General features: G+C 37.9%; 1 protein-coding gene across 5 annotated transcripts in view; it reads right to left on the reverse strand.

The window, feature by feature from the left end:
* LOC124617622 (calcium release-activated calcium channel protein 1-like) overlaps positions 1 to 26,026 on the reverse strand; it is a 538,600-nt gene that overhangs the window by 110,416 nt on the left and 402,158 nt on the right. Inside the window, exons 3-4 of one of the 5 annotated variants that reach the window (XM_047145280.1) lie at positions 10,736 to 10,864; positions 4,594 to 5,432 (exon numbers count right to left, since the gene is read on the reverse strand). The exons of the other annotated variants lie outside the window; for them this stretch is intronic. Coding sequence (XP_047001236.1) covers positions 4,908 to 5,432; positions 10,736 to 10,864 — 654 coding nt within the window. The 3' untranslated portion in view covers positions 4,594 to 4,907. Of the gene's footprint in view, positions 1 to 4,593; positions 5,433 to 10,735; positions 10,865 to 26,026 lie in introns of those variants that run through there. 5 annotated transcript variants of the gene reach the window in all.

The raw sequence follows: 26,026 nt of genomic DNA on the forward strand, positions 1-26,026 counted from the left end.
TTGGAGCTACTTTCAACTGTTCTGTTCCACAGTGATTGGAGCTTTAGAAATTCACTATTTCATAACGTTCATTCCTGCTCCAGTAAAGCAACATTATATGTTGAAGAAAACAGAAGATGCTATCATCATCTGATTAGTGTGGGTTTAATGTATGTGATAAGTTATTCTTATTAGTTTTCATTATTACAGTGGTCTAATGTTTCTTTAAATAACTCATATATCCTGTTATGTTAGTTGCATGTCCGAACTTGCATAACTTTCTTGTAATTATGGATGGAAGTATGTAATTTTCTTATTTTATTTTGCGAGTTATATAAATGGAACTAATAGCGAATCTCATGCTCCATCACATCACAGCAACTTAGGTGAAATATGCACCATTAGAGTCATGTAGTAATGTAATAAACATGTAAAATAGTTTCAATATGGAAGTGCAAATATGGGGCTTTTTCACCAATTCAGAAGTTGAAAATCACATGGTTGAATATAGGTAATATGTTACTAAACCTTATATTTCTATTTTTCTATCTTTATGTCATTAATCCTACCTGATGTACAATTTTTTCTCATTAATCACAAATGAAATTTCATTCGAATAGCAAGCCCGAGGCTGTGATAAATGAAGTCTCTCAAACCACATAAACAGCATCTTAAAAATAATTTCTGCACACTTTTGACAGCTCTTAATTATTAATCAATTATCAATGCTTACCTCATTATAACTAAAAACTATCATATAAAAAGTAAAGCCCTTACTAATCTTATCCTCCAGCTATCAATTGCCTCCACCAAGCATTACCTTCAACAGTTCCAGTCTGTAATTACAATTCTCTACCTCTCAGCCCCACAGTATGTAAGCTCACTTTGAATCACTCTCAGTGAAACTACCCTTAGATCTGGGAAAGAAACTGCCTCACAGTGTATGAGGAAGCTATCAACCACACTGGTGAAATGCTTCAAAAGTGGTGACACCTCCTCTAACCACCATGCACAACACCAATCTCTCCAACTCATAAGTAGTCCTCTTGTTCACCTGCAGCCTCAACTTGAAACACTGCTTCACCATCCAGTACCAGTCCACAAATAGAACAAGCATTAAATGCTTCATTTCCTTCACAGTTCCAGAAGGATCCTCCTCCTATCCCAAAAACCATCATCTAGAGGCATTCTACAAATTTCCCATTCCCAGCACTGCCTTCCAATCATTCCCGAAAACGTCTCCAAAACCTTACACTTTACTCCAGCACACATTCAGGTCATCCATGATCTAGAGGCAAAGGGTTCTATAATTATCTGTGTAGACAAAGGTTTCACTGCAGTGATAACTGAAAATGGAGAGGATGCAACAGAGTGGTTACGTAAACTCTCCAAATCTAACATGTATGTCTCATCACTCAAAAGGTAAATTTCAAAATTATCTCTCCTCCTACAGATTTATGAATGCTTGATTAACTCCTGCATATGTTATTATTTATCAAGAATATTCTATGAAAATATCATAAAAGCAGCTATTATTTTAAGTTACATTTTGTGTACACCATTCAAAATCTTAGTGGATCTAAGCAGTCTGCTTAATATTCCATGGCCAGAATAAAATTAAATGAATACTACAGAAGTATTAGCCATAAAAGCAAACATGGAGGCAGGTTTCAAGTACATAATTAAATTTCCCAGGGTAAGTATATTTGTATTTGGGTCACAACAGACTACACCGCATGTCAAAATTCCACTTGTATTAATTGAACGTCTCTTTGCGTAAATCTTGCAACATACAAAATGCAAGATAAAATCACGCGAAGAAGCTGGTGAGAACAAATAACTCCTATAAAATATACATGAAAGATTTATTGCAGTTACACTTCATTTAACTGTAATATCAGTCCCAAATCATTTTAGAAACAAAGTTTCCTTCTGATAGGGTACCCAAAGATTGTCCATGGGTGAGGAAGGAAAAACAGAACTAACTTTTGAGACGGTAGTGTTGTTGTAAAGAAAAGCAGTCAGAAGGATAATAGTTTTAATTACAAAGTGTTGGCCGGCAACGATTTTTTTTTTTTCTTTTTTTTTTTTTTCAGACATATGAGAGTAGCAGTCCATCTGTAAATCATAAAGGCTGCAAGACATGATATACGACAAAAAAATTCATTTTATAGTGAAAGTGCTTGAAACCCACAAAAAAATTAACTTCAGTAAAAAGATGTGTGGAAACTGCTTCTCCCTAACCGGATAATTTGTCACACTTGATGTGAATAATGTTTAAAATGAAACAGAATAAAACATTAGAGATATGATCATGTTTGCAACAACTAAGTACAATTTCTACATGTCAAGTTGCATTTCCTTAGAAGTAAATTGTGACTTCTTGTCTTTAGGTCACTGTGGTCCTTTTACTTTTTTTAAATGAATTACACATACAAATATTTTATTTATTTTTCAAAACAATTATGAATGCCAAAATTTGACAAAAATTTCTGTACAGTGCACAATTATCATAACAAAAGGAACTTATCATTTTTCAAGTAGAAACATACAGCACACTAATTACAGGAATTATATACATGACATCAAGATTTTATATACAAATACAGTACACTTGACCACAAAATGCCACAAACCACAAAATTTGTACTTAAATATATCATGACATTTGAAAGACTGCATCTGCAGTGACACAAAATCACTTTTAAATAATTATAATTTAGCAAAAAATGACAGTTTTACTGTGTACATTCACACACAAAATACTAGAAGTATTTTTTGTATTACAGAATAATTTGAATGCAATCTCTAAACATAGAAGATAAATGGAATTTAACTACTTCAGAAAAAAAATCCAAGTATCTTTAAAATTTGGTATTTAGTTGCAGTTAAATACAACTGCGCACAATAAAAAAGAACATGTGGCACAGCATAATACATTTTGAGAATTTAGTACAAATAATTAACATTAAGGTACTGTATAGCTCTCAACCACTGATTCCACAGTTTACAATCAAGACACAGATGTCGCTGTCTCATACAATGATAACAATTCAGTCAAAGGATTGTGTAGAAAATAATGGAATGACAAAATGTTAATTTAGTAACCTTGTTATGAGGGCTGGTAAGCTAACTTTATTATTTTATTGTATTTTAAAGACACTGTAAACATTAAAAGGTAGGTATAGAACTAATTCTTGATACATGCCACGATTTCAGGTACTTTGGTGTCCTAGGAGACTTGCTTAATTATTTTTGGGTAGAATTGTTTGCTGTTCTCCTCACACTTAAAGAGAGAAACTCAAAGATTATTAAATTTCTTTATGTAATATTCTAGAGTAACTGAAAAAGCATATTTTTCCATCATGCAACAATTGTCCATTCTATGAGAAATGTACAGCATACAAAGTACCAAATAATTTCAATTTTTCACATTTTCTGACAGAACTCAGGTGTGCCATGAAGATACATATACATTCCAAAATAGTCTTTCATGAAAACTGTGTTATAGGTTAAAAATGGTTTTCTTCATGGCTGCTCCCTTATGTACAAATGTCAACAAGTACACACAAATTGTAAGTCAAAACAGGAATGTCAGTGCATTTAATGGCATTGTGGAAGATACCTTCTCAAAATACACTTTCATCAAAACTATATTGCTGAAAACAGATTTCATTTCTTATTTTATAATTTAATCACAGCATGAGTATTTCCTGACATATCACTAACAAATTTACCATTCGTTCAACAAAAGTCTCTACAAAGTCTTCATGAAAAACAGATATTTTTACTGATTTAACAAGGTCTTCTACAATTGGCTTTAAAAAAAACTATAGATTTCAATACTTGTCACAAATCTAATGAGCAGTAATATATGGAAACTAAGGCAATAAATCTGACATTTTCATAAACACTTTCTTCTGGAATAGAGGAAAGGAAGAAAGAGAGAGCTGTGGAAAACTGGAAAGAACAAGTTATTAATCACAAAGAGGTGGAGAAAGTAGGCATTCAAAATGAGGAAAAATATATAGTAATATATGGTATTATGTATATTTCATTGGCTTCTGCAAAACTTTTCATACTTTGTCTTTCTTCCTTTTCTTTGGTACAATAATCTACAACTCAAAATCTTTCCTATTAACTGCTACATGCTACTGTTGCCTTGTTACCACATTTTAGACATAATTCCAGAAGTCACATGTGCCAATAAAAAGTTTTAGGTTTAATTCTTTATCGCCACTTTTCTGCTTTCTGTATATGGAACTTTCAGATACAGCACTTGAGCACACATAATATCTCTTCTTCTAGTTAGACAGTAACAAAAAATTGAAAACTGAATGGCAAACATAGTGTATAATATTTAGCTCACATGTAATATGAGAAAGAATAAATTCAAAATACAACCACATATGAAACAGGCAAAATGAACTAAGCTCTTTCCACCCAAATGCAATAATTCTGAACAATTTCAACAATGCACTCAAAACGAAAAGTAAACAATACACATTTCAAAACTATTAGAATTCTCTTGAAATTCATCACATTAAAGCTTTTAAAGCCTTCTCTCTCTCTCTCTGTCTCTCTCTCTCTCTCTCTCTCTCTCTCTCTCTCTCTCACACACACACACACACACACAGAGGATGAGTCATTTTTTATGGTCATGATTGTAAATACTTCACAACTAACAGTAATCAACGCAGAATATAAACTATGAGGAAGACAAGAATGTGCGGCTACACTTCAAATTCAGTGTATCATAGAAATAATATTTACCTTGGCATTCTATTCGAGATACAACACACAAATAAGTAGCACAGCTCTTAAATACTCAGTAAGTTCGATCACACATCATGTAACATTTTCCAGTTTAATGAAAATGATGCAAACAGTAGAAAGGTTATGGTCTCATACTAAAAATCAATAATGCATTACACAATCTGTGCATTATTGAACAACCCAATGCCATTTACTCTTCCCTCTGTATCACCTAGTTCAATCTGTTCCTTCAAAAGTTCTAGTTCTCTAATGCCAGACACTGTAACTTCATATTTGTGTGTGACAAGAGATCTATAGAAATGAACAGCAAATGCTAAGAAAATAACAAGAACTGGTATAAGAACAATACAAGCAGACCACGCGGCAAGTTTTGAAAAGTCATAAAATTTTACCCAGCACAATATTGCTATTTCACACAGAAACAAAAGAAGTCCCAGTAGTGTAGAAAATGCCCATGCAGTTTCTATATACCAGTGCAGACGTTCATGTGGTGATTCATGAACCAAGCTGATGGAATGTAGGTTACAAACGGCATCAATGTTGGGAAGGATGCATGTGCTGATCATTAATGCCAACATGTGAACTGCAACTAGCAACGTAGTGCAGATAGCAAATGCTATCAGCATTTCCTGAGGTACTTTAGATCGTTCATTGAGCTGCACTTCCACCATTGCTACCTGAAGCACAAACAAGTATTCTGAAATTATATTTAACTTTCACCTGGTGAACAGTAATATTCATTACACAAAACAAACATTATCTTGTTAATAATATAAAAAATATCAAATCATTCATGAAGAAGCAAGTACATGGAAGCATAAATTGTATACCATGTAAACACACATAAAAGTGCTACACAAGCAAAACTATAAACACAGAGAGAACAGTTTTAGTTTTTCTGGATATAGTGGGCTGGTATAAACAACTACAAAAGAAACTGACCATTTCTTGTCACATCAGTCAAGAGTCCTTTTACTGCTTTGAATATTCTCTCTCTCTCTCTCTCTCTCTCTCTCTCTCTCTCTCTCTCTCTGAGTGTGTGTGTGTGTGTGTGTGTGTGTGTGTGTGTGTGTGTGTGTGTGTGTGGTCCCCCCCCCCCCCCCCTCCAGCCATCACTTGTGCTTCCCAGTAATGCAATTAATACTGGGATTCCCTTCTGCAGATCAATTACAATTTTTTCTCATCCAATATAAGGAGAATGTGTAGGAGCTGGCAAATTAAGCTTCATAATAGAGGTGCACAGCACAGAAAAAGTTTAGTTCTAGTTTATTTGCATTACATTTCCTCAACAGACATTATGACTCCTAAGGCACCGACATCAACATCTCCAATGTCAAACTTTGGTGCATGCAGTATGATGTAGTGGTTAGCATCACTGGTTGGTGTATTGTGTGTCGCCTGTTATTATTTCATATTTATCGTTTCTGGAAGGTTCTTGAAACATCTTAAGTTTGTGATGTTTGTATATCTGGAATAGTTAATGGTTGTATAAATACTAGAATTCTAAAATATTCAATGTCTGTTTAGTAACTGCATTCTATCTGAAAGAAATCAGTCCTGTTCTGGCTGTACATCAGTGTCAGTAATAACTGTGCTTTCAGTACTAAGTGTTGAACTTCACTGACAATCCTGCCTTCAGATTTGAACACTAGTCTAAACCAGCCGTGACACTATTTGGTGGAGATGCTGGGTAATTCAGGACATCTACATTACTGTAGCTTCAATTAGGTAACATAAAACCTCTTGCCTATAAGGACAAAAACCGGAACACAAGCAATACACCATCCCTATGCACAAGACAGATGGATTACAAAACAGCGGTAAGTCAGCTTGCTTTCTGGAGACTGGTCAGGACCCGACAAAATAACTGACATAATTCAACCGAGTCACCAAATACACGAGGTGGGATGACATTATGTGTTTGGCCAATATGTACTTCTACTTGGACGGCAGTGGTTAGAGGACAATGAACAGAAGCTCAGTAGTTGGGACAAATTCCAGGAAGAACTGAAGAATTTTTTGAGGGCAATCAGCAGCACATCTGTTCATCTAAAGAACAATGGAAGAACAGGGACCAATGTCACGGTGAAAAAACACAGTTGTACATACAGAATGTTTTGGCCCTACGTCACATCGTTAATCCCGGTATGACAGAAGCCAATGAAATCTCACATCTGATGAAAAGCACAGCAAAAGACATGTACCAAGCTCTTCTGGTAAAGGCTATCACAACAACAGAGGAATTCATCAAATGGTGCCAGTGAACAGAGGAAATGCAACAGGAAAAGAGCGAATGAAAGAGGTATAAGTTAATGCCAAATGTCGTCCCTATGGCAGTTGTGGAAAACCGCCATGACCTTGCTTGTCTCACACACCATACAGCATGAGAAAAGATACAGTAGTGTATGACAGCCAGAAACGTCACACTGAGTACACAAGACAATAAGGCATAGTGGCATTGAATGTCGACTTGATACGTTAGAAAGGAGCAACCAACCAATGCAGGTACAATCGACTCTGCCAAGTTAACAAATGTTTGCAGGACGGAGGACAACATATCAGTCTTGTTTTCACTGTGGATACATTGTGCACTACTGCACAGAAAAATGACAAGTATTTGATGGCTATTATGCAGCAAATGTCAACCATCGCAACAGTCCTACTCACGTCAGTCGACTGCAGACAATTATAGTCTACCTGCAAGAGGCCACTCCACAACATGTTGTAGCCATTCCCCGTCACTGGCAGAGGTATCAACCGCTTACTTAGTCACTGAATTCAGGAAAACTAAGCAAGGCAACAATCTATGAAGATGAAGCTGCAACGTAGATGACAGGAAATCTCACTGATATCATCAACAGCTTACTAGTCCAGGTGGTAGTCAACTCCAACAATGTCAAATGCTAATCATCATCAGCAAAAGAAGATGATGTAGTGCAATATGAAAGTGATTATGCTGAAGGTCACAAATGGGAAATACATCCAGCTGACAGGAACATGTCTTGCAAGAAAAACTGTCAATGAAATAACACAGCTCTTAGAATTTGTCATTTTAACAGAGTTTAGTCATGATGTTATTCTTGGATGGGCCTTCTTGTAGGTATCACAAGCGATCATATGAGGGGGTTCAAAAGAAAAGGTATGAAACAACACTGAAAGTATAACTGAAGTTGTCGTTCGAAAGTAATCACCGAAGGACTGAGCACAATTATCTTGGCTGTTTCACAAGCCAAAGGATTCCCCGTTTCCAGAATCCCTGTGGCTGTGAAAGGAGCCAGTCCTCCACTGTGCCCTTCAGTTCATGATCCAAGCTGAAGCACTTCCCACTGAAATGTTTTTTCAGTGGACCAAAAACGCAGAGGTTGCAGGGCAACATGTTCAGGCTGAAGGGTTGATGCTCAAGCTGGTCCCACTTGAACCAGTTGATGTGACCTGGGAGACATTTGGACATGAATTATTGTGGAGCAGAATAAACTCCCTCCATTAGCAGCCTGTTAATAAAGACTGTGCTGGGTTCCAGTTGTCAACTAAGGTGCACAGTTAAAACTGTGAAGATTTCATTGATTGCAAAAAGTTACTTATGCTAACAAAAGAATCTCACATGCTAGTGATAGTCATAAATAAGGTACATGGCCAAAGAGAACTTTGCATCACTAATTCTCAAGTGCAGCCACAATTAATCCCTAAACACATGTGCACTGAGCAGCCAGTACAGTCCAGGAAGGTCAGCTTAGTGTCACTGAAGACAATACACAAGAGGAAGCAACTACCAAATTGCTAACACATGTATAAGTATTCAAAGAACTTTGACTGACAACCGAACTACAGGGACTTTACATGCATTGAGAATAGAAAATAGTGCATTGAGAATGGCTAGCAACTAGCCAAAATCTGGATTTGCGTAATGAAATCTAAAGAAAAAGGACGACTGATTGCTGCACTCTATAATTTATATACATAAAAAAATCTGAAATATTCATGTTTTTATAAAAAACTGCACACACTGTACAAATCAGTTCTGATCTGGTTGTATGTTGGTGTTAGTAATGAATGTGCTTTCAGTACTTGGTTTTGAGCTTCACTGCTGACCCTGCCTTCATATTTGGACTTGATTCTGATTTAGATGTGACAATATGCATTGAGCTATAAGCACATAAGAGCATGATCAGAATCTATGCACTGCAATCCTGGTGCAAAAGTCAGTGTAAATATTCATATTTTGCTAAATATAATGAAATGTAATCTGCAAACAATCTGTCGAATTAGACAGATCACGCACTGACAATGGATACAAATGACAGTCAACACAGAACAATAGTAAAGGTGTGCAGCAAACATGTCTTGTTAATTTGAGTGCAACATTCATTACTTCATAGATGAACATACTCGACACTATACATTTAATCAGCAACTAGTAGTATTAACCTTTAATACTGTTTGTTTTCCTACAATACAACAGTCAAATACTATCTAAAAAAAAACGTAATAGTGCAGGTAAGTCACTGAATTATCTGAAATTTCAACTATGTATTTTGTTTTAATCAATTTTATTTAAACGAATTCAAGGACAGAGTATCAATTGTAATAAAGATATAGACCATTGCTGAATCAATATGCAATTGTACAGAACACATGATAAGAGTAACTACAGAGAAAAAGAGGCTTACCAAATCTGTGTTCACATGTAATTTTTTCTGTTCATTCTCTCAGACATTGAGGATCTATTAGATGAAGGGCAGAATAAATTCTGAATTTAGTGCCATATTAATACTGTACAAATTTTCAACTGTTCTGTTTTCCTTACCATTTTCTTCACCACATCATGGATGTACAATTTACACTGAGCATAGAATACTACTGATTAAAAAAGGTTCAGAGATGTTGAAATATTTCATGATTTTTGTAACTTCTACATCATCAGCCAAAGATCACAGTTGACACTAAAATACTGTACACTCACTCATTAGCTTAAACAACTATTTGTACCACCTCTGTGAATGTAGTACGGGAAAAATTACTGTATGTGTGCTTTGTACACAACCAATCTCACCATATCCCTTTCTTATGTTCCTTGCACAAGAAATGTGATGGAGGGAGTTTCCAGCCTGTCTGTAATACTGACTCTTTAATCTTACCAAAAAGCATTTCACAAAAAGAATGTCTGTCAGTCCAAACCCCCCTCCCCTCCCCACCATCCTTCCACAACAAAACACATCTCTATGATATTCTTTTACATAATGAATTTTCCATTCTGAAATCTGAAACTCTTCTGCTCGTCTCTGCATTACTTTGATGTCCTGCTGTAATTCTACAATCTTTTCTGGTCTTCTTTGCAGCTGAAACTTTCTAACAATTCTTCCAGCGAAGACAGGTTGCTCTCTTTTGTGTGTGTGTGTGTGTGTGTGTGTGTGTGTGTGTGTGTGTGAGAGAGAGAGAGAGAGAGAGAGAGAGAGAGAGAGAGAGAGATAGAGAGAGAATACAAATAAATGCATATCATGTAAAAAGAAAAATCTGTTCACATAATTCACAGCTGATGTGCTGACCACCAGCAGAGCTACAGGTGTAGCTTCAAAGTAATAAATATGCTTGACCACACTTCTTGTAGTTTGCTTTTAAACTCGTCCAGCTGCATACCAGCCCCATATGACCATTGTGCCACATACATGATTTAGATATGACTGAGTAGCATAAATACGTGGCACAACAGAAACATTTAACAACCATATGCAGGTAGCAAATGGAGCTCACACTTCTAAAAATACTACGATTTTGATGTTGATACTCCAATTGCTTGTAGGCTGCTCCAATATCTAACATTCTCCTTATTGTCTACAAAACCTACTGGTAAAAATGTGAAATTCATGTTAAGCTAGTATTGTGCTGAACCAATACTCTAACGGGCATAAGCGCTTGACAGATAGACTTATCAAGACTAAAACATCTGCAACAATTCTAGAAATATATGATCCACTACACTAACCATTGCAAACCCTGATAACAGGGCTGATGTTTTGCTTGATGCTTTCAGCTTTGCTCTACTTAGCTGTAGTTTCCTCCATGATAAATACCCCGGAGTATGCAGGCCATCACCTGCATGGGACATCTTCTCCTGCAATTTTTACACACCAATACATGTCAACTGTAACTACATGAAATTACACTAGCATTTATACAAAATATCACCAACTGCTCCTGTGCTGATAACATTTCAAACATACAGTAGAAGGGAGAATAATAACCTTTGTGAAGTGGTACTTTCAAAGAAATAAAATGAATAAAAACACAATAAAAGCAACAAAAGTACTTGCAGTTGAACAAATAAAGTTTAACACTATACCTGCAGATATAGCTGCACTAACACTTTCATCAGAAGTGACTACTGTAGTTCTAGATTGTTTACAAAGCACAGTAATATGTTCATGTCAAGTTTATTGCTCAACATTTTCATTGTTATTACTTCAAGAACACTGGTCTGAGCAAAACCCTCCCTAAACTGCAATACAATCTCCACAATGCTACAGTGGTATGCACGTAAGAAGGCAGCAGTATCATGCACAGAGGGACTCAATGACAGTGCCACTGTATTATCTGTCTTTGTCCCACATCACACTCTCCAGTTGTTGCCTATGTTGGTAACTGGCAATGCTGGAGAGGGGCAACACACTGGGCCCACTGTTTCTGCTTATTATTCTTGTTAGATAAATTTATAAGTTCAGAAAACCATTGCTGTTCCTTCTTAAGTTGTCCTGTTTGCTTTATGCCACCTTTAATGGACACTACTGAGAATCTTCACTACGCCCAAGTTACAATGAAAATCAACTCTAAATGTTCCATGTGCACCCCCAAAGGCAATAACTCTTGGCTGGAGCATCATGTGTTACATTGTCACTTTCCATTGTGCATCACCCACTGTCTTACATGCACACCACTATAGTATTTGTGAAAATAGGTCACACGAGAAAAAATGTAATACTAGTCAGATACGGTTACTAGGTTACCACCAAACGATCCATATGCATTAATGGAAACTTAAGATACAAATACATCTGTCAAACTGTGGAAAAGATATGCTGCACGAACATGTTTCAGTGTAAGTTATCAATATCTCTGAGCACATGTTGCTGTGTGCTACCATATTATTATTATGTGCGATTGGACCCATACGGATCACGCAAAGCTTTTCCGCTTCAATTTTTTAATTCTCCAAACTTCTCTCATTCTTTCCCCATGAATTCTCTTTCTTTCCTCTGTCCATTTTGTCCCCTGTCTCTTGCAAACTTCATTCTCGGGTTGTACTTTCCAACTATTGATTTTTTGCCTGTATACATTTCTGTTCATAACTTCTGAAGAGTTTATTTGTGCATTTGCTAGATCTGTTTTGGTTTCTTGTATCCAGGGTATGGTTTTCAATTTTTCAATGTATATTAAAATTTTGTGGGAGAGTCTGGGTGTTGGGAGTCTGTGGATATGACCGTAAAATTTTAGTCTTCTTTTCCGGATGTCTGTGGCGAGGTTAGATAATTTTTCTGTAGTTTTCCGAGACTGTAACCTGTATCCATCTTCCGTTCTTTTTGGGCCAAGAATCTTTCTGATAATTTTGCGTTCCTCTTTCAGGATGCCTTCCAGGTCGCCTTTTCTATGGAGTGTGAGTGTTTCGCTGGCATATAGTGCTTCGGGCTTGATTACTGTATTGTAGTGTCGTATTTTTGAGTGAATGGAGAGACACTTTTTATTGTAGATGTTGTGGGTTTTCCAGTATGCTCTTTTCAGTTTTTGCAGTCGAACTTTTTGTGCAGTTTTCTCTCCCCCTGTGGGTTCTAGGACCTCGCCTAAGTATTTAAATAGTGGAACTCTCTCAATTTGTCCATATTTTGTAGTCAGTTTTTGAGTTTCAAATTTTGAGCAGATGAATTTGGTTTTTTGGAAGAAAATTTGTAGCCCAACTTTTTCGGCGCATTCTTTGAGAATGTCTATCTGTTTAATTGCTGTGGTCTCGTTTTCTGCTAGAATGGCCACGTCATCTGCAAATGCCAAGCATGAAATTTTAATACCATCTTTAGATCTTCCTAGTTGTATAGGCTTCCAGTAATTTTGATTCTTCAGTTCTTTTTCCCATTCTCGGATGACTTTGTCTAAGACAAGGTTGAAGAGGAGTGGAGACAAGCCGTCACCTTGTCTGACGCCGGTTTTGATCAGGAAGGGCTCTGATATTTCACCCAGGAATTTTATCTTAGAAGTTGTGTTTGTGAGCGTTTCTTTGATAAGGTTTAGGGTTTTCGGATCGAGTCCTAGCTCCTCAAGGATAATAAAGAGAGATTGCCTATCGATTGAATCATAAGCCTTTGCGAAATCAACAAAGGAACAAATGATCGGACTGTTTCTGACTGCTTTGTATTTTAGTGTTGTCTTCAAATTGAAAATTTGTTCTGCACAGGATCGGTGAGGGCGAAAGCCAGCTTGGTATTCACCAATACTGTGTTCAAGTTGTTCTTGTGTTCGTTGAAGAAGACAAGCTGAGAGGATTTTATAAGTGACTTGGAGAAGGGAGATTCCTCGATAGTTGTTTATATCTGCCATGTCTCCCTTTTTATGCAGTGGATGAATTAGGGCGCATTTCCAATCTTCTGGTAGTTTTTCTGTCTGCCAAATGTCTGTGATGATTTGAGTGAGTTCTTTGAGGGAATTTGGTCCAAGATTTTTAAGTAGTTCTGCAGTGATATTATCTTCTCCGGTTGCCTTGTTGTTTTTCAGTCTATGAATATGTCTTTGGATCTCCTCTAGTGTAGGTGGTGGGGATTCTGGATTTGTGTAGATAGCAGTTTCTTGAGGGAATCTTGAAGAAGGTTCAGGGCAATTGAGGAGTCCGGAAAAGCATCTTGCCAGCTCCTCACAATTTTCCCAATTTGTGAGCGCTAGTTTTCCATCTGGTTTTCTGAAACATAGATTTCGTGAGCCGTATCCATTGATTCTCCCAGCAAAGGTCTTATAGAAGTCTCGTACATTATAGTTACGGAAATTTTCTTCAATAGACTCACACTGTTCCTTGAGGTACTTCCTCTTGACTTGTCTGATTGTTTTTGCCACTTGTCTTCTGGTGTTGTGGAAGTGATCTAGATTTTCAGGGGATTTTTTACTGTTATACTTCAGAAAGGCTTTCTTTCTTTCTTTCTTCCAGCGCTTTTTCACATCCAGAGTCCCACCAGGGGTGTTTTGTGTTCTTTTTCAATGGGATCAGTTCTTTTGCCTTCTTTGTAATTTTTGTTCGAAATTTTTCCCAAGAGTCAGCTGGTTCCTTTTCCCAGTCCTCCTTCAGATTGGTTTCTTTGATTGTTCGTGTGTCAAATTTCATCACGTGTGTTTTCTTCGGATAGAATTTTTTTGGGGTTAATTTCACTTTAATGCGTGTTAAGTAGTGGTCTGAGTCAATGTTCGCCCCTCTGCGGACTTGGACATCATGGATCTCTTTCTGTACGAAATAGGAGATGGCAATGTGGTCAATCTGATATTCGCCGATCTCTTGTATGGGGGACCTCCAGGTCTTTTGTTTTCTAGGTTTTTTTCTCAAAGATGTAGACATTATTTTTAGATTATTTTGTTGGCATAGTTCAATAAATCTCAGTCCGTTTCTGTTGGTGAATCTGTGTGCTGGATATTTTCCTACAGTTTTTTTGGTGTTCTTTCTCTCTGCCAATTTGTGCACTGAAATTCCCATTAAGATTTTGATATCATCCCGGGGAATTTTGGCCATGACATCTTCAAGTTTAGTCCAGAATTTTTCAGTTTGTAGTTGGCGTTTTTTGTTGTCTATGTTTGTGGGTGCATGAGCATTTATCAATGTCTATTTCTTGTTGGCGCACTGGATACGCATGGTCATGAGGCGATTATTTATGGAAGAGACCTCTCTAATTGAGCCTAATATATTTCTGTGCACCGCAAATGCCATGCCCAGGAGTGGCGTACCATTGGCAATTCGTTTGTCAGTCTTGCTCTTGAAGATGCGATAGTTTCCATAGTCTATTGTACTTTAATCCGTGAATCTAGTTTCTTGTAACGCTAAGATCTTAAGTTTTTGTTGGTCTAGCTCTGTTACTAAGTTGTGTAATTTTCCAGGTTGAATTAGGGTCTGAATGTTAAAGGTACCAATGTACATGGGAACCTTGGGACGAAGTTTGCTTGAGAACTCTGATCGTGATGGCCCGGGTTCCCCAGAATCCGAAAACCCAGTTGTCTGTCGACGAGTGGATTGGTTACCACCTGGGGTAATTCTGTCATTACTCTCACGAATCGTGATAGCTTGTAAGTTTTGGTCCAGTGTTTCCACTGGGTGTTTAGAACCAGGGATTGTCAGTTCCTGGAGCATATAATACAGCCGCACCTACTAGATGGACAGACGCTGACCTCGCTGCCGCTCGACTCGAGTGCAGACCCATTGAGGATTTGGAATGTGAGATTTTTTTTCAAGGTTTTCTCCTATAGATCCGCCGTGTTCTGCGTTAACAGGGCCACCTCGTGTAGGATGTGGCTCTTTACCACGCACGGACGGTCTTGGACTGTGCTGTGTGCTACCATATTTATATCAGAGCTTCAGAAATCAGACTTGCCCCCTGACACATTTTACACAAATTACAGTCAGCTTCTGAACTGTGAATGCAAAACTAATAAATCAAAAGTTTAAAATGTTATTGAAAGGTATGAAAATATCTACGCTATTTTAGGAAGATTCTGGTGTAAGATAAGAGATGTGTTTTTTAATCCCTCCCACCTCTCCCCCAATCAATTAAAGTGGCATTTTTCTCCACTTTGACTGTATGTTTATGGAGATCTCTTCCCAGATGCACATTGGTTTCAATTCTTAAGGCCATTGCTGAGTGTTCAGCCAGATTGAGGTGCCATACATACGCAGCAAACTCACATCATGGTTTACATACCAAGCTGTCTGTGATGGTACGAGAGAGGTTCTGTGCATGTAAGGCAGAAAAATGCTTCATCCTACCTGAAGTGCGCTCACTGGCTGACTGTCAAACTATCATAAACTGTACAACATGTAAATAACTGTAAGTGATAGTGCAACAATTTACTGCCACTTTCATGTGCTGCAGTTACCAACCATTTCCATTAGTTGTCAATAGTGTCACACTAAAACAGGTTCTTATATGTGTGCTGTAGGCCACATACATAAGGAAAAGACTTACAGAGCTTCTTTTCAACTGCACAGAACTCAGTACCTTGTTACTACAAGCTATTAGGAAGATTCTATACCTTGTGCTTTCACAAAAAATCTGTTGCTATCTTCTTCATCCTACAACATTTGCTGCGCATGCGTATGCGCGCCCCCACACACACACACACACACACACACACACACACACACACACACACACACACACACACGCCTTAGAATTTCTTTCTGCCTCTATTTTTCTTCTTATATTTTAAATTATTATATTACTGCTCTCTTACTACAATTCAGTGGAACAGCTAAAGAAGAAACAATATTTCAGTTTTATATTCAGAGCTAGTTGTGCACTCATCATCTAGAACATTATGACTACCAATCCATTATCGATATAAACCCGTCCATACGATAGCAGCATCACCTGATGAGGACTGACAGCTAGTCAGACACAGGCATGGTGCATGTATATCAGTGAGTGTGCTGTCCACGAGTAGAATGGGAAAGATACGCTATCTACCTCAGTTTGACAAAGGGCAGACTGTAATGGCCCAGAGACTTGACATGAGCATTTCAGAAATTACATGACCTGTAAGGTGTTTGAGGAGCGTTGTCGTGATCATCTTCAACACGTAGCACAACCAAGGTGAAACCACATTCTGACATAGTGGGGTTGGGCGGCCACCCCTCATTACAGATGTCGGACATAGTAGGTTGGGCAGACTGGTAAAACAGGATAGTGGACAAACTGAGCTGGAACTAACAACAGACTTTAATGCGGGGAAGAGTACAAGTGTGTCTGAACACACAGTGCACTGAATGCTGCTAATGAAGGACCTCTGTAGCCAACAATTCATGCATGTGCCAATGTTAACACAACAACATCAGCAATTACAACTAAAAAGGGCACACGACCATCGGCACTGAACATTGGCACAGTGGTAGAGGGTGGCGTGGTCAGATGAATCCTGATACCTTCTTCATCGTACCAGTGGGAGGGCGTGAAACCATCATCTTCCAGGGGAACAGCCCCTTTACACCTGTACTGCAGGATGGAGGCAAGCTGGCAGTGGCTCCATTACACTCTAGGGAACATTCACGTGGGCATCCATAGGTCCAGTAGAGCCCGTGCAAGGCACGATGACAGCCAAGGAGTATCATACACTGGTTGCACACCATGTACACCCCTTCATGACGATCATGTTTTCCGACGGCAGTTACATTTTTCAACAAGATAATGCGCCACGTCACAAGGCCAGGAGTGGGATGGAGTGAGTAGAGGAACACAGTGGTAAGTTCCAATTGATGTGCTGGCCCCCTGAACTTGCCAGATCTGAACCTTATCAAACACACCTGGGATGCGACTGAACGTAGTGTCAGAGCTCACTGACTCCCCCCCCCCCCCCCCCTTCTTGGAATTTACAGGCATTAGGTTACTTGTATGTGCAGATGTAGGGTGAGCTCCCTCCAGGGATGCACCAATGCCTCACTGCTTCCATGGAACAATGTGTTGCCGCTGTTATCTGTGCCAAAGGTGGAAAGACTGGCTATTACATAGGTGGTCACGATGTTCTGGCTGATCAGTGTATACTAGAGTGTAATGTATGCCTCGTGATCATACATTTATAATATTTATGAAAACTTCAGTAGAACAAATGACTAACGGGAAAAGAAATTCTGACAGGATACAAATTAACAGCAAACATGCAGAGATGTTAAGCAGAAGCCTAAACTCTGTTACACTTCTCTGTTACACTCCTCCCCCCCCCCCCCCCAAATACACACAAAGACACTAACAAGCACATGCCTCTGAACTGGATAACATTGTTCTTTCATGATATGGTTGTTATAGCGTACACAGAATCTTCTGTAATCATTCCTTTGCAGAGAGTATATTAGAGTAAAGCACAAGCACTTTAAAATATGCTTTATGATAATACTGGGAAGGTAAAGGGTATATTTAGATGAATTTTTCTTTAATCCAGTCTATTTTTTTCTACCATCAATCTTCTGACTCTGATGCGGTCCTCCATGAATTCCTATCCTGTGTCAAACTCTTCATCCCAGAGCAGCACTTGTAAACTACGTCCTCAATTATTTTGTGGATTTATTACAATTTCTGTCTTCCTCTACAGTTTTTACCCTCTACAGCTCCCTCTAGCACCACAGATATTACTCCCTGATATTTTAACTTATGTCCTATCATCCTGCTCCTTCTTGTCAGTGGTTTCCATATCTTGCTTTTCCTTGCTAATTCTGTGGAGAACCTCCTCATTCCTTACCCTATTACACATCTCAAATGCTTCTATTTTCTTCTGTTCCAGTTTTCCCACAGTCAATGTTTTGCTACCACACAATACCGTACTCCAAAGGCACAGTCTCAGAAATTCCTTCCTCATATTAAGGAATATGTTTCATACTAGTTGACTTTCCTTGGCAAGGAATGCCCTTTTTGCTAGTGCTAGCCAACTTTTGATATCCTCTTTGCTCCATTCATCATGGATCATGGGTTATTTTACTGCCTAGGTAGCAGAATTTCTTAAGATTCATCTACTTCATGACCAGCAATCCTGATGTAAAGTTTCTCACTGTTCTCAGTTCTGCTACTTCTCATTAATTTCCTCTTTCTTCAATATACTCTCGGTTCATATTATGTACTCATTAGACTGTTCACTGCATTCAGTGAAGCCTGTAATTCTACTTCACTTTCACTCAAGATAGCAATGTCATCAGCGAATCGTATCTTTGATATCCTTTCGCCCTGGATTTTAATTCCACTCTTGAACCTTTCTTTTAATTCTGACATTGCTTCTTCAATGTACAGATGAACAGTAGGGATGAAAGACTACATCCCTGTCTTACACCCTTTTTAATCAGAGCACTTCGTACTTGGTCTTCCACTCTTATTATTTCCTTTGGTTTTTGTACATGTTGTATGTTACCCATCTCTCCCTATAGCTTACCCATACTTCTCAGAATTTTGAACATCTTGCATCATTTTACATTGTCGAATGCTTTTCAAGGTCCATAAATCCTATGAATCCACCTTGATTTTTCTTTAGTCGTGCTTCCATTATCAACTGCCTATCTGGTGCCTTCACCATTCCTAAAGCCAAACTAATCATCAGTTTATAATGATAGTCAAAAGTATTTTAGATGAAGCACAGGTAAATGCTTTACCACATATTTGTTTTTGTTATGTCATAACAGATGAATACGACGTGGATTGATGGTTTAGCAAGGAGTGTTTGGACCAAGTTAAGACAAATTCAAATTCAGAATTTAACCCTCAATAAATACTTCATTTTTTTCTAGTTCTTTGTTATTTTCACCTTTGTAAACACTTAGTGTAGGTGACATTCTTGTTTGGATTCCATGTTAAAATGTAAATTTTTGTAAGGATGAACATGTTTATAGGTTGGGAAAAGGAAAAGTTGTATCATTTCCAATAGGACCATGTCTAATAGGGATGTTTCACAAATCTTTGAGGAGAGGGCCATAAGTTTACTAGACACACAATTGACAGAAAATGTACTTCCTCTGTCAATCAATACAAACTAACTGAGAATTTGAAATGATGCAGCACGGCAAGCAAAACCAAAGAAAAATTGGGCTAATTCCCTTCCATTCTCTCAGTTCTTATACTAAAACAGTCCATCCCCTTTGACTTTATTTCTTGTTAGCTCTCTTCAGTTCCCACCAAAATCTGAATACCACCAGAACTGTATCTAAGAAAGGTGGTTACATGGTATCAACATCTGGTAAATTTATTCAATTTCTTTCACTCAGTAACCTTATAGGGGCATAATAACCTTAGTGATACTCATGCATAGGCAATTTTTTTCTGCAGTCAAAAACTCTAATTTTTTAAGTATGCTCAATTTCTGGTTGATTTTCTGTACTACAGTACAATTTCAATGTTACACCTTTTCAAGTATGTAGACACATTTATTGACTGCAGTTAATAATTACATCTAGGTACTTGGAAAGCCAAAATTGTACAACACCAAACTCAAAATTGACAGCTGCAGGCAGTATGGAATCACTCAAAATTTCTAAGCAACTGTGGACACAGATTTAAAGACACTCATGAAATTTCTTGAATTTAAGTGAATTCACCCCTGCCACCACCCTTCAACACAAACAATTAATGTGGTCCCATCACTCATTTAGCTTAAGGTAGTTATTCAAAAACAGCTATTGACATTTGTTACTTTTTAAGTTCTCGCACCTTGTGTATCATCTAATCCAGAGTTTAGAGTGATCTTTCCTATTTCCAAAAAATTTTATAACCTACTCTGTTTTCCTATTTTCAGTATCTCCTTTCTCTCTATGAAGGAAATATTTTCTTGTCCTTTTTTCAGAAATGCCTGTAGTCCGTAATCCTATTGTTCTGGTTTCAGCAACTAGAAAGAGGATGCTCCTCTCCTGTCTGAAATATTGTTGTTAATTATTTTTGTCTTCCATTTGGATTGAGAACACTATTATACGGCAATTCAGAAAGAATGTCACATAACTTGTGTAGCAATTCTACATGTGAAAATAAATTGAAAAGTTTCTATGAACATGTATCTGATTTTCGATTGCTGTGAACCTGGAGCAGGTTGAAGACTTCACATGTGTATGAATGCATACGAAAGACAAGTGTGAATATTCCTTGCCGAAATGCTGTGTATATGTTGTGGTGGACAGATAATGGTGGGACAGACGACTGATCTATCCTATAAGAGGTATGGGGGTTCTCCAACAAATGGAAGCACAGCGACATGGCACTGACGCAATAGCTGCAAGCATACCCAGTGTGCAACTGTGGGATGTATCAGTGAGCAGTCATGAGGCCATATGCGTGTCATGCACAAGTGTTGTTTAACTGAGCAAGTCTACTGTGTTTGTGAAAAATCAACATATCACATACATTCATCCATAAAGAATATGCAGACATGCTGTTTGTACACAGGTACTGTAACGGCTGTGCCAGGGTACTTCCAAGGATTTTTCAAAGATTGCGCGAATCCGGAACATTACCCAAAACACACATAATATCAGAATGTGAGGCTTCCCAGTCAGTTGTGGAAAGGGAAGACATTATTGCAATGGTACAATGGACTCCCACCACCAGTGCATGGTGCAATACCCATCAGTTCGATATTCCGTTAATGTGAGTACGATGTACGTTACATTCCAAGGGCTTCTACCCGCTCCATGTGCAGCCAATGCACCATCTGCATCCAGGTGGCTCAGTAAGCGGACAACGATTTTGTGAATTGTTAGCTTTACATAGAGCCAAATGCAATATATTTTATTTGCAGATGACACTACATTTACATGCAATGGTGTCCACACCCACAATTTGCATACACGGGCAATGGAGAAGCCACATGACACTATGGAAACAATATTCTAAGTTAGGTTCTCGGTGAACGTCTGATATGGTATGACTGATGACCCCGTGATACGACCTGCATTCCTGCCAAATCGCATGACAGCCGCAGCATAAGCACATACTCCAAAAGAAGACCTTCCTGCACTTTTGGAAGACCTGACATTAAAGCACTGATGACAAATGTACTTGAAACATGCTGGATCACTGATTCACTGTACCAACAAGTATCTCAGTATCCGAATAATACATTTCCTCAGTGGTGGAGTGGCTGTGGCAGATCCATTAACTGGCCTGCTAGATCATCCAACCTAACCCCACTAGACTTCTGTTTATGGGACTGGTGAAATGGGGATGAGTACGCTAAGAAGGTGAATAAACATGAAGAACTTGTCGCACACATCACCGACGCTGCTGCCCTCATTAAAGCATGCCCAGATGATGTTCGATGTGCAACACAACACACCCTCCAACGCATTGACAAATGCATGGAGACTGGTGGGGGACTTTCTGAACACCTCTTGTAGGGTAGATCAGTCATCTTCACCACCACAGCACCTACACAGTATTTTGTTATGTCTTCATGATCATTCATGGATGTGTGTAGTTTTCAACCTGCTCCCGTTCCACAAAGACTGAAAATCAGAAACATGTTCATATGACTTTTTTGGCTTATTTTCACATTACAATCCCTTCACAAATTATGTGACTATTCCTTCTGAATCACCCTATTTAATTTGTAACATTTCCCTATGCAAACACATTCTATGGGCAACAGTGTCATGAGTAAATAGTCAGATTATAAATAGAAGATCCATTCACATGTCTGCATTTCCACACTGCTTCATTAGGTATAATATTTATAAAATTATAAAATTTCTGTTTCAGTTTAACGGCATCTTCATGTTACTGATATTTTATTTTTTTTACAGCTTTTACTATTATACCTGTTCTAGAATCACTGTTAACTTTAGATGTAATGTCACATTATGCATATAACAGTACTTGATTCTAATACACCATTACATTTCTGGTATTTTGACATACTAATATTGATGAGAATTATGTGGAACATGGTGTAGTATTAATTATATTTAAACCTGTCACATACTCTTTCAAAGCACTACAAAGTAATCAATGGAACATGATCAAATTTCTCATTAAGATTTATTTCAACTCAAAATCAAGCATTATCATTCGAAAAAAAACGTGTATTAAATAGTTTATATTATCAGAGAAACTGATTTGGGATGAGTTTGGTTTCAAAATGGCACATGCAAGCATATTAAGGTAGCTTAAATGTTAATTTTTTCAAGTTCAAGGAAACAGAGATAAGAGGAATACTGTTACATGGCCAATTTATAATACATTTAATTTCACATTTTATGTAAGCAACAAAATGATAATATAGCAAATAAAGCAATCTAACTTTTACTACATTGTAAATAAAGCATTGACCTTTATACATGCTTTCTGTTGACTCATTCACCTTTCAGTATGCTATATCCTACAGTAAAATAAGAGATACAGTACTACTGAAAATAAAATATTTCAGAATGCTTCTTATTCGCCAATTGAGGGAACTATATCAATACAAACATGAGCATAGCATCATAGTTGTGATTTTCTTGGCATGGTTGATAAATAGTATACTTCTGGGTGTTCTGCGAAGTAGTTTCCATTTTGTGCAGAAAATGGAAACAACTACTTTATAAAACACCTGGAAGTACACTAGTCAGTATCATAGTTCATTATTCCAGTCTTCTGCTACAAGTATTTCCTTACTCAGAAAGGAAGGGACAGTCACCATTAGATAAGACGACTCGAAATATTTGCATCACCTAGAGAAACTATAAATGTACTAAAAGAATAATGCTATGAAAATGTTTGTTGATTTTGTTAGATGTTCAATAATTTGATGGTGCAGTGCAGTCAGTAACCAGAGAGCATACAATCTCTGCTCCTACTTTTTTCATTTTTCGATTTTATACTGAACTATGTTACATTCTAATTATAAATTTCTGGTAAGTATGAAAAAATTACTGAAAAATATTCAAACTGAAAAAGAAGATCACCTACCCAATTCTTGACTTGTCTGCAAATTTGACCTCCGGTCACTGAGACTGAGAAGTACTTGGCTGCGATGTGCAATAATTACAGTAGCGTGGATATGAGGAATCTTGTGTAAGTCTAGCAAACGAAAACAAAATAGCGTTCAAGGAAAAGTGCAATTATTAATATACCACTCTCTAACTGTCCTACAAAATGAGTTATGCAGGTCCAAACATCTGAGACATGGCACTAACAAGCATGAACTGTCTGTTACATAAACAGCAAAGCCATGAAGCATGTTTTTGTAGTGTTGATATGAAGCAAAATCACAAATTATTACTTTAACTAAAAGGATGTAAAACAATATACTGTGTCAAGCTTCAATGTAAACCGAACTGTATGTATTACTTTACTGACGAGCTTTTCATACCAAAGTAGTGCAAACAAAATATAATTCTGATAATTACAACAGAGATTACTTTTGTATCCATGCAGCCACATAAAGAACTTCATGAAAACACTAAGAAGACTGGCAACATCATAAATAACAGATTCACAACACATTGTGTCAGTAAGAAGCAAAACACGAGAAGAAAAGCATACAGAACATTTTACCAATCTACTATTACTGTTCATAATGCAAAGCAAAAATGTGAGACAACTGTGGCACAGCAGAACATTTAACTGCATATTTAGTGTAAAATTACACTGCCATAAAGGGAGACACCACTTGCAAGTTATCAGCTAAACACAATATCACATTTAATAATTTCAACAGTCATAAACAAGCATTACGCACCATTTAAATAACTGATACATAGTTTATTCAACAATACAGCAAAGCACGCCTTAAAGCAGCAGATCAATTCCCTGCAGTTTTTCAGGTTCAATGAAACACAAGCTACATCACAATTAGCTTGGATATAACAACCACTCCACTGTTGTCACATCTACAACGAATCATTCCCATCTAGAACTTAGCTCAAAAAATAAACAGACGACGGATAGGCGTGACCACACAATTTGAATCAGACTGTAAACTCAAATTTTGCCGATAATTGCCAAATGTAGTTACACTGAAAAATGTTTTATGTGGCTCTTGTAGACTTCTGAATAACATAACATATATATGTCTAAAAACAAAGATGATGTGACTTACCAAACAAAAGTGCTGGCAGGTCGATAGACACACAAACAAACACAAACATACACACAAAATTCAAGCTTTCGCAATAAACGGTTGCTTCATCAGCAAAGAGGGAAGGAGAGGGAAAGACAAAAGGATGTGGGTTTTAAGGGAGACGGTAAGGAGTCATTCCAATCCCGGGAGCGGAAAGACTTACCTTAGGGAGAAAAAAGGACACGCACACACACACACACACACACACACACACACACACATTTGTAAAGGCAAAGAGTTTGGGCAGAGATGTCAGTCGAGACGGAAGTAGAGGCAAAGATGTCGTTGAAAGACAGGTGAGGTATGAGCGGCAGCAAATTGGAATTAGCGGAGATTGAGGCCTGGCGGGTAACGAGAAGAGAGGATATACTGAAGGGCAAGTTCCCATCTCCAGAATTCTGACGGGTTGGTGTTAGTGGGAAGTATCCAGATAACCCGGACGGTGTAACACTGTGCCAAGATGTGCTGGCCGTGCACCGAGGCATGTTTAGCCACAGGGTGATCCTCATTACCAACAAACACTGTCTGCCTGTGTCCATTCATGCGAATGGACACTGTCATTCATTCGCATGAATGGACACAGGCAGACAGTGTTTGTTGGTAATGAGGATCACCCTGTGGCGAAACATGCCTTGGTGCACGGCCAGCACATCTTGGCACAGTGTTACATCGTCCGGGTTATCTGGATACTTCCCACTAACACCAACCTGTCAGAACTCCGAAGATGGGAACTTGCCCTTCAGTATATCCTCTCTTCTCGTTACCCGCCAGGCCTCAACCTCCGCTAATTTCAAGTTGCCGCCGCTCATACCTCACCTGTCATTCAACGGCATCTTTGCCTATGTACTTCTGCCTCGACTGACATCTCTGCCCAAACTCTTTGCCTTTACAAATGTCTGCTTGTGTCTGTGTATGTGCGGATGGATGTGTGTGTGTATGCGAGTGTATACCTGTCCTTTTTTCCCCCTAAGGTAAGTCTTTCCGCTCCCGGGATTGGAGTGACTCCTTACCGTCTCCCTTAAAACCCACATCCTTTTGTCTTTCCCTCTCCTTCCCTCTTTGCTGATGAAGCAACCGTTTGTTGTGAAAGCTTGAATTTTGTGTGTATGTTTGTGTTTGTTTGTGTGTCTATCAACCTGCCAGCACTTTTGTTTGGTATGTCACATCATCTTTGTTTTTAGATATATTTTTTTCCCACGTGGAATGTTTCCCTCTATTATATTCATAACATATATATGTCATTATGTATGACAGAGCTACTCTGGTGTAGAAGAAAGACAAAAATGGAGTTATAATAATTCATGTATGTACTAGATCATCTATAATACAATATAGTGTACTGCTAATTTGATGGAGAATCATATAAATATCATCTGCAAGCAATCAACAGTTCCTATCAGTGTCAAGAAACTTGGCTGTAAAAACAAAAACTGTCAAATGAAAAAAATGGCTCTGAGCACTATGGGACTTAACATCTGTGGTCATC

This window comes from Schistocerca americana, chromosome 1 (assembly GCF_021461395.2).
Source record: "Schistocerca americana isolate TAMUIC-IGC-003095 chromosome 1, iqSchAmer2.1, whole genome shotgun sequence".
NCBI lineage: Eukaryota > Metazoa > Arthropoda > Insecta > Orthoptera > Acrididae > Schistocerca > Schistocerca americana.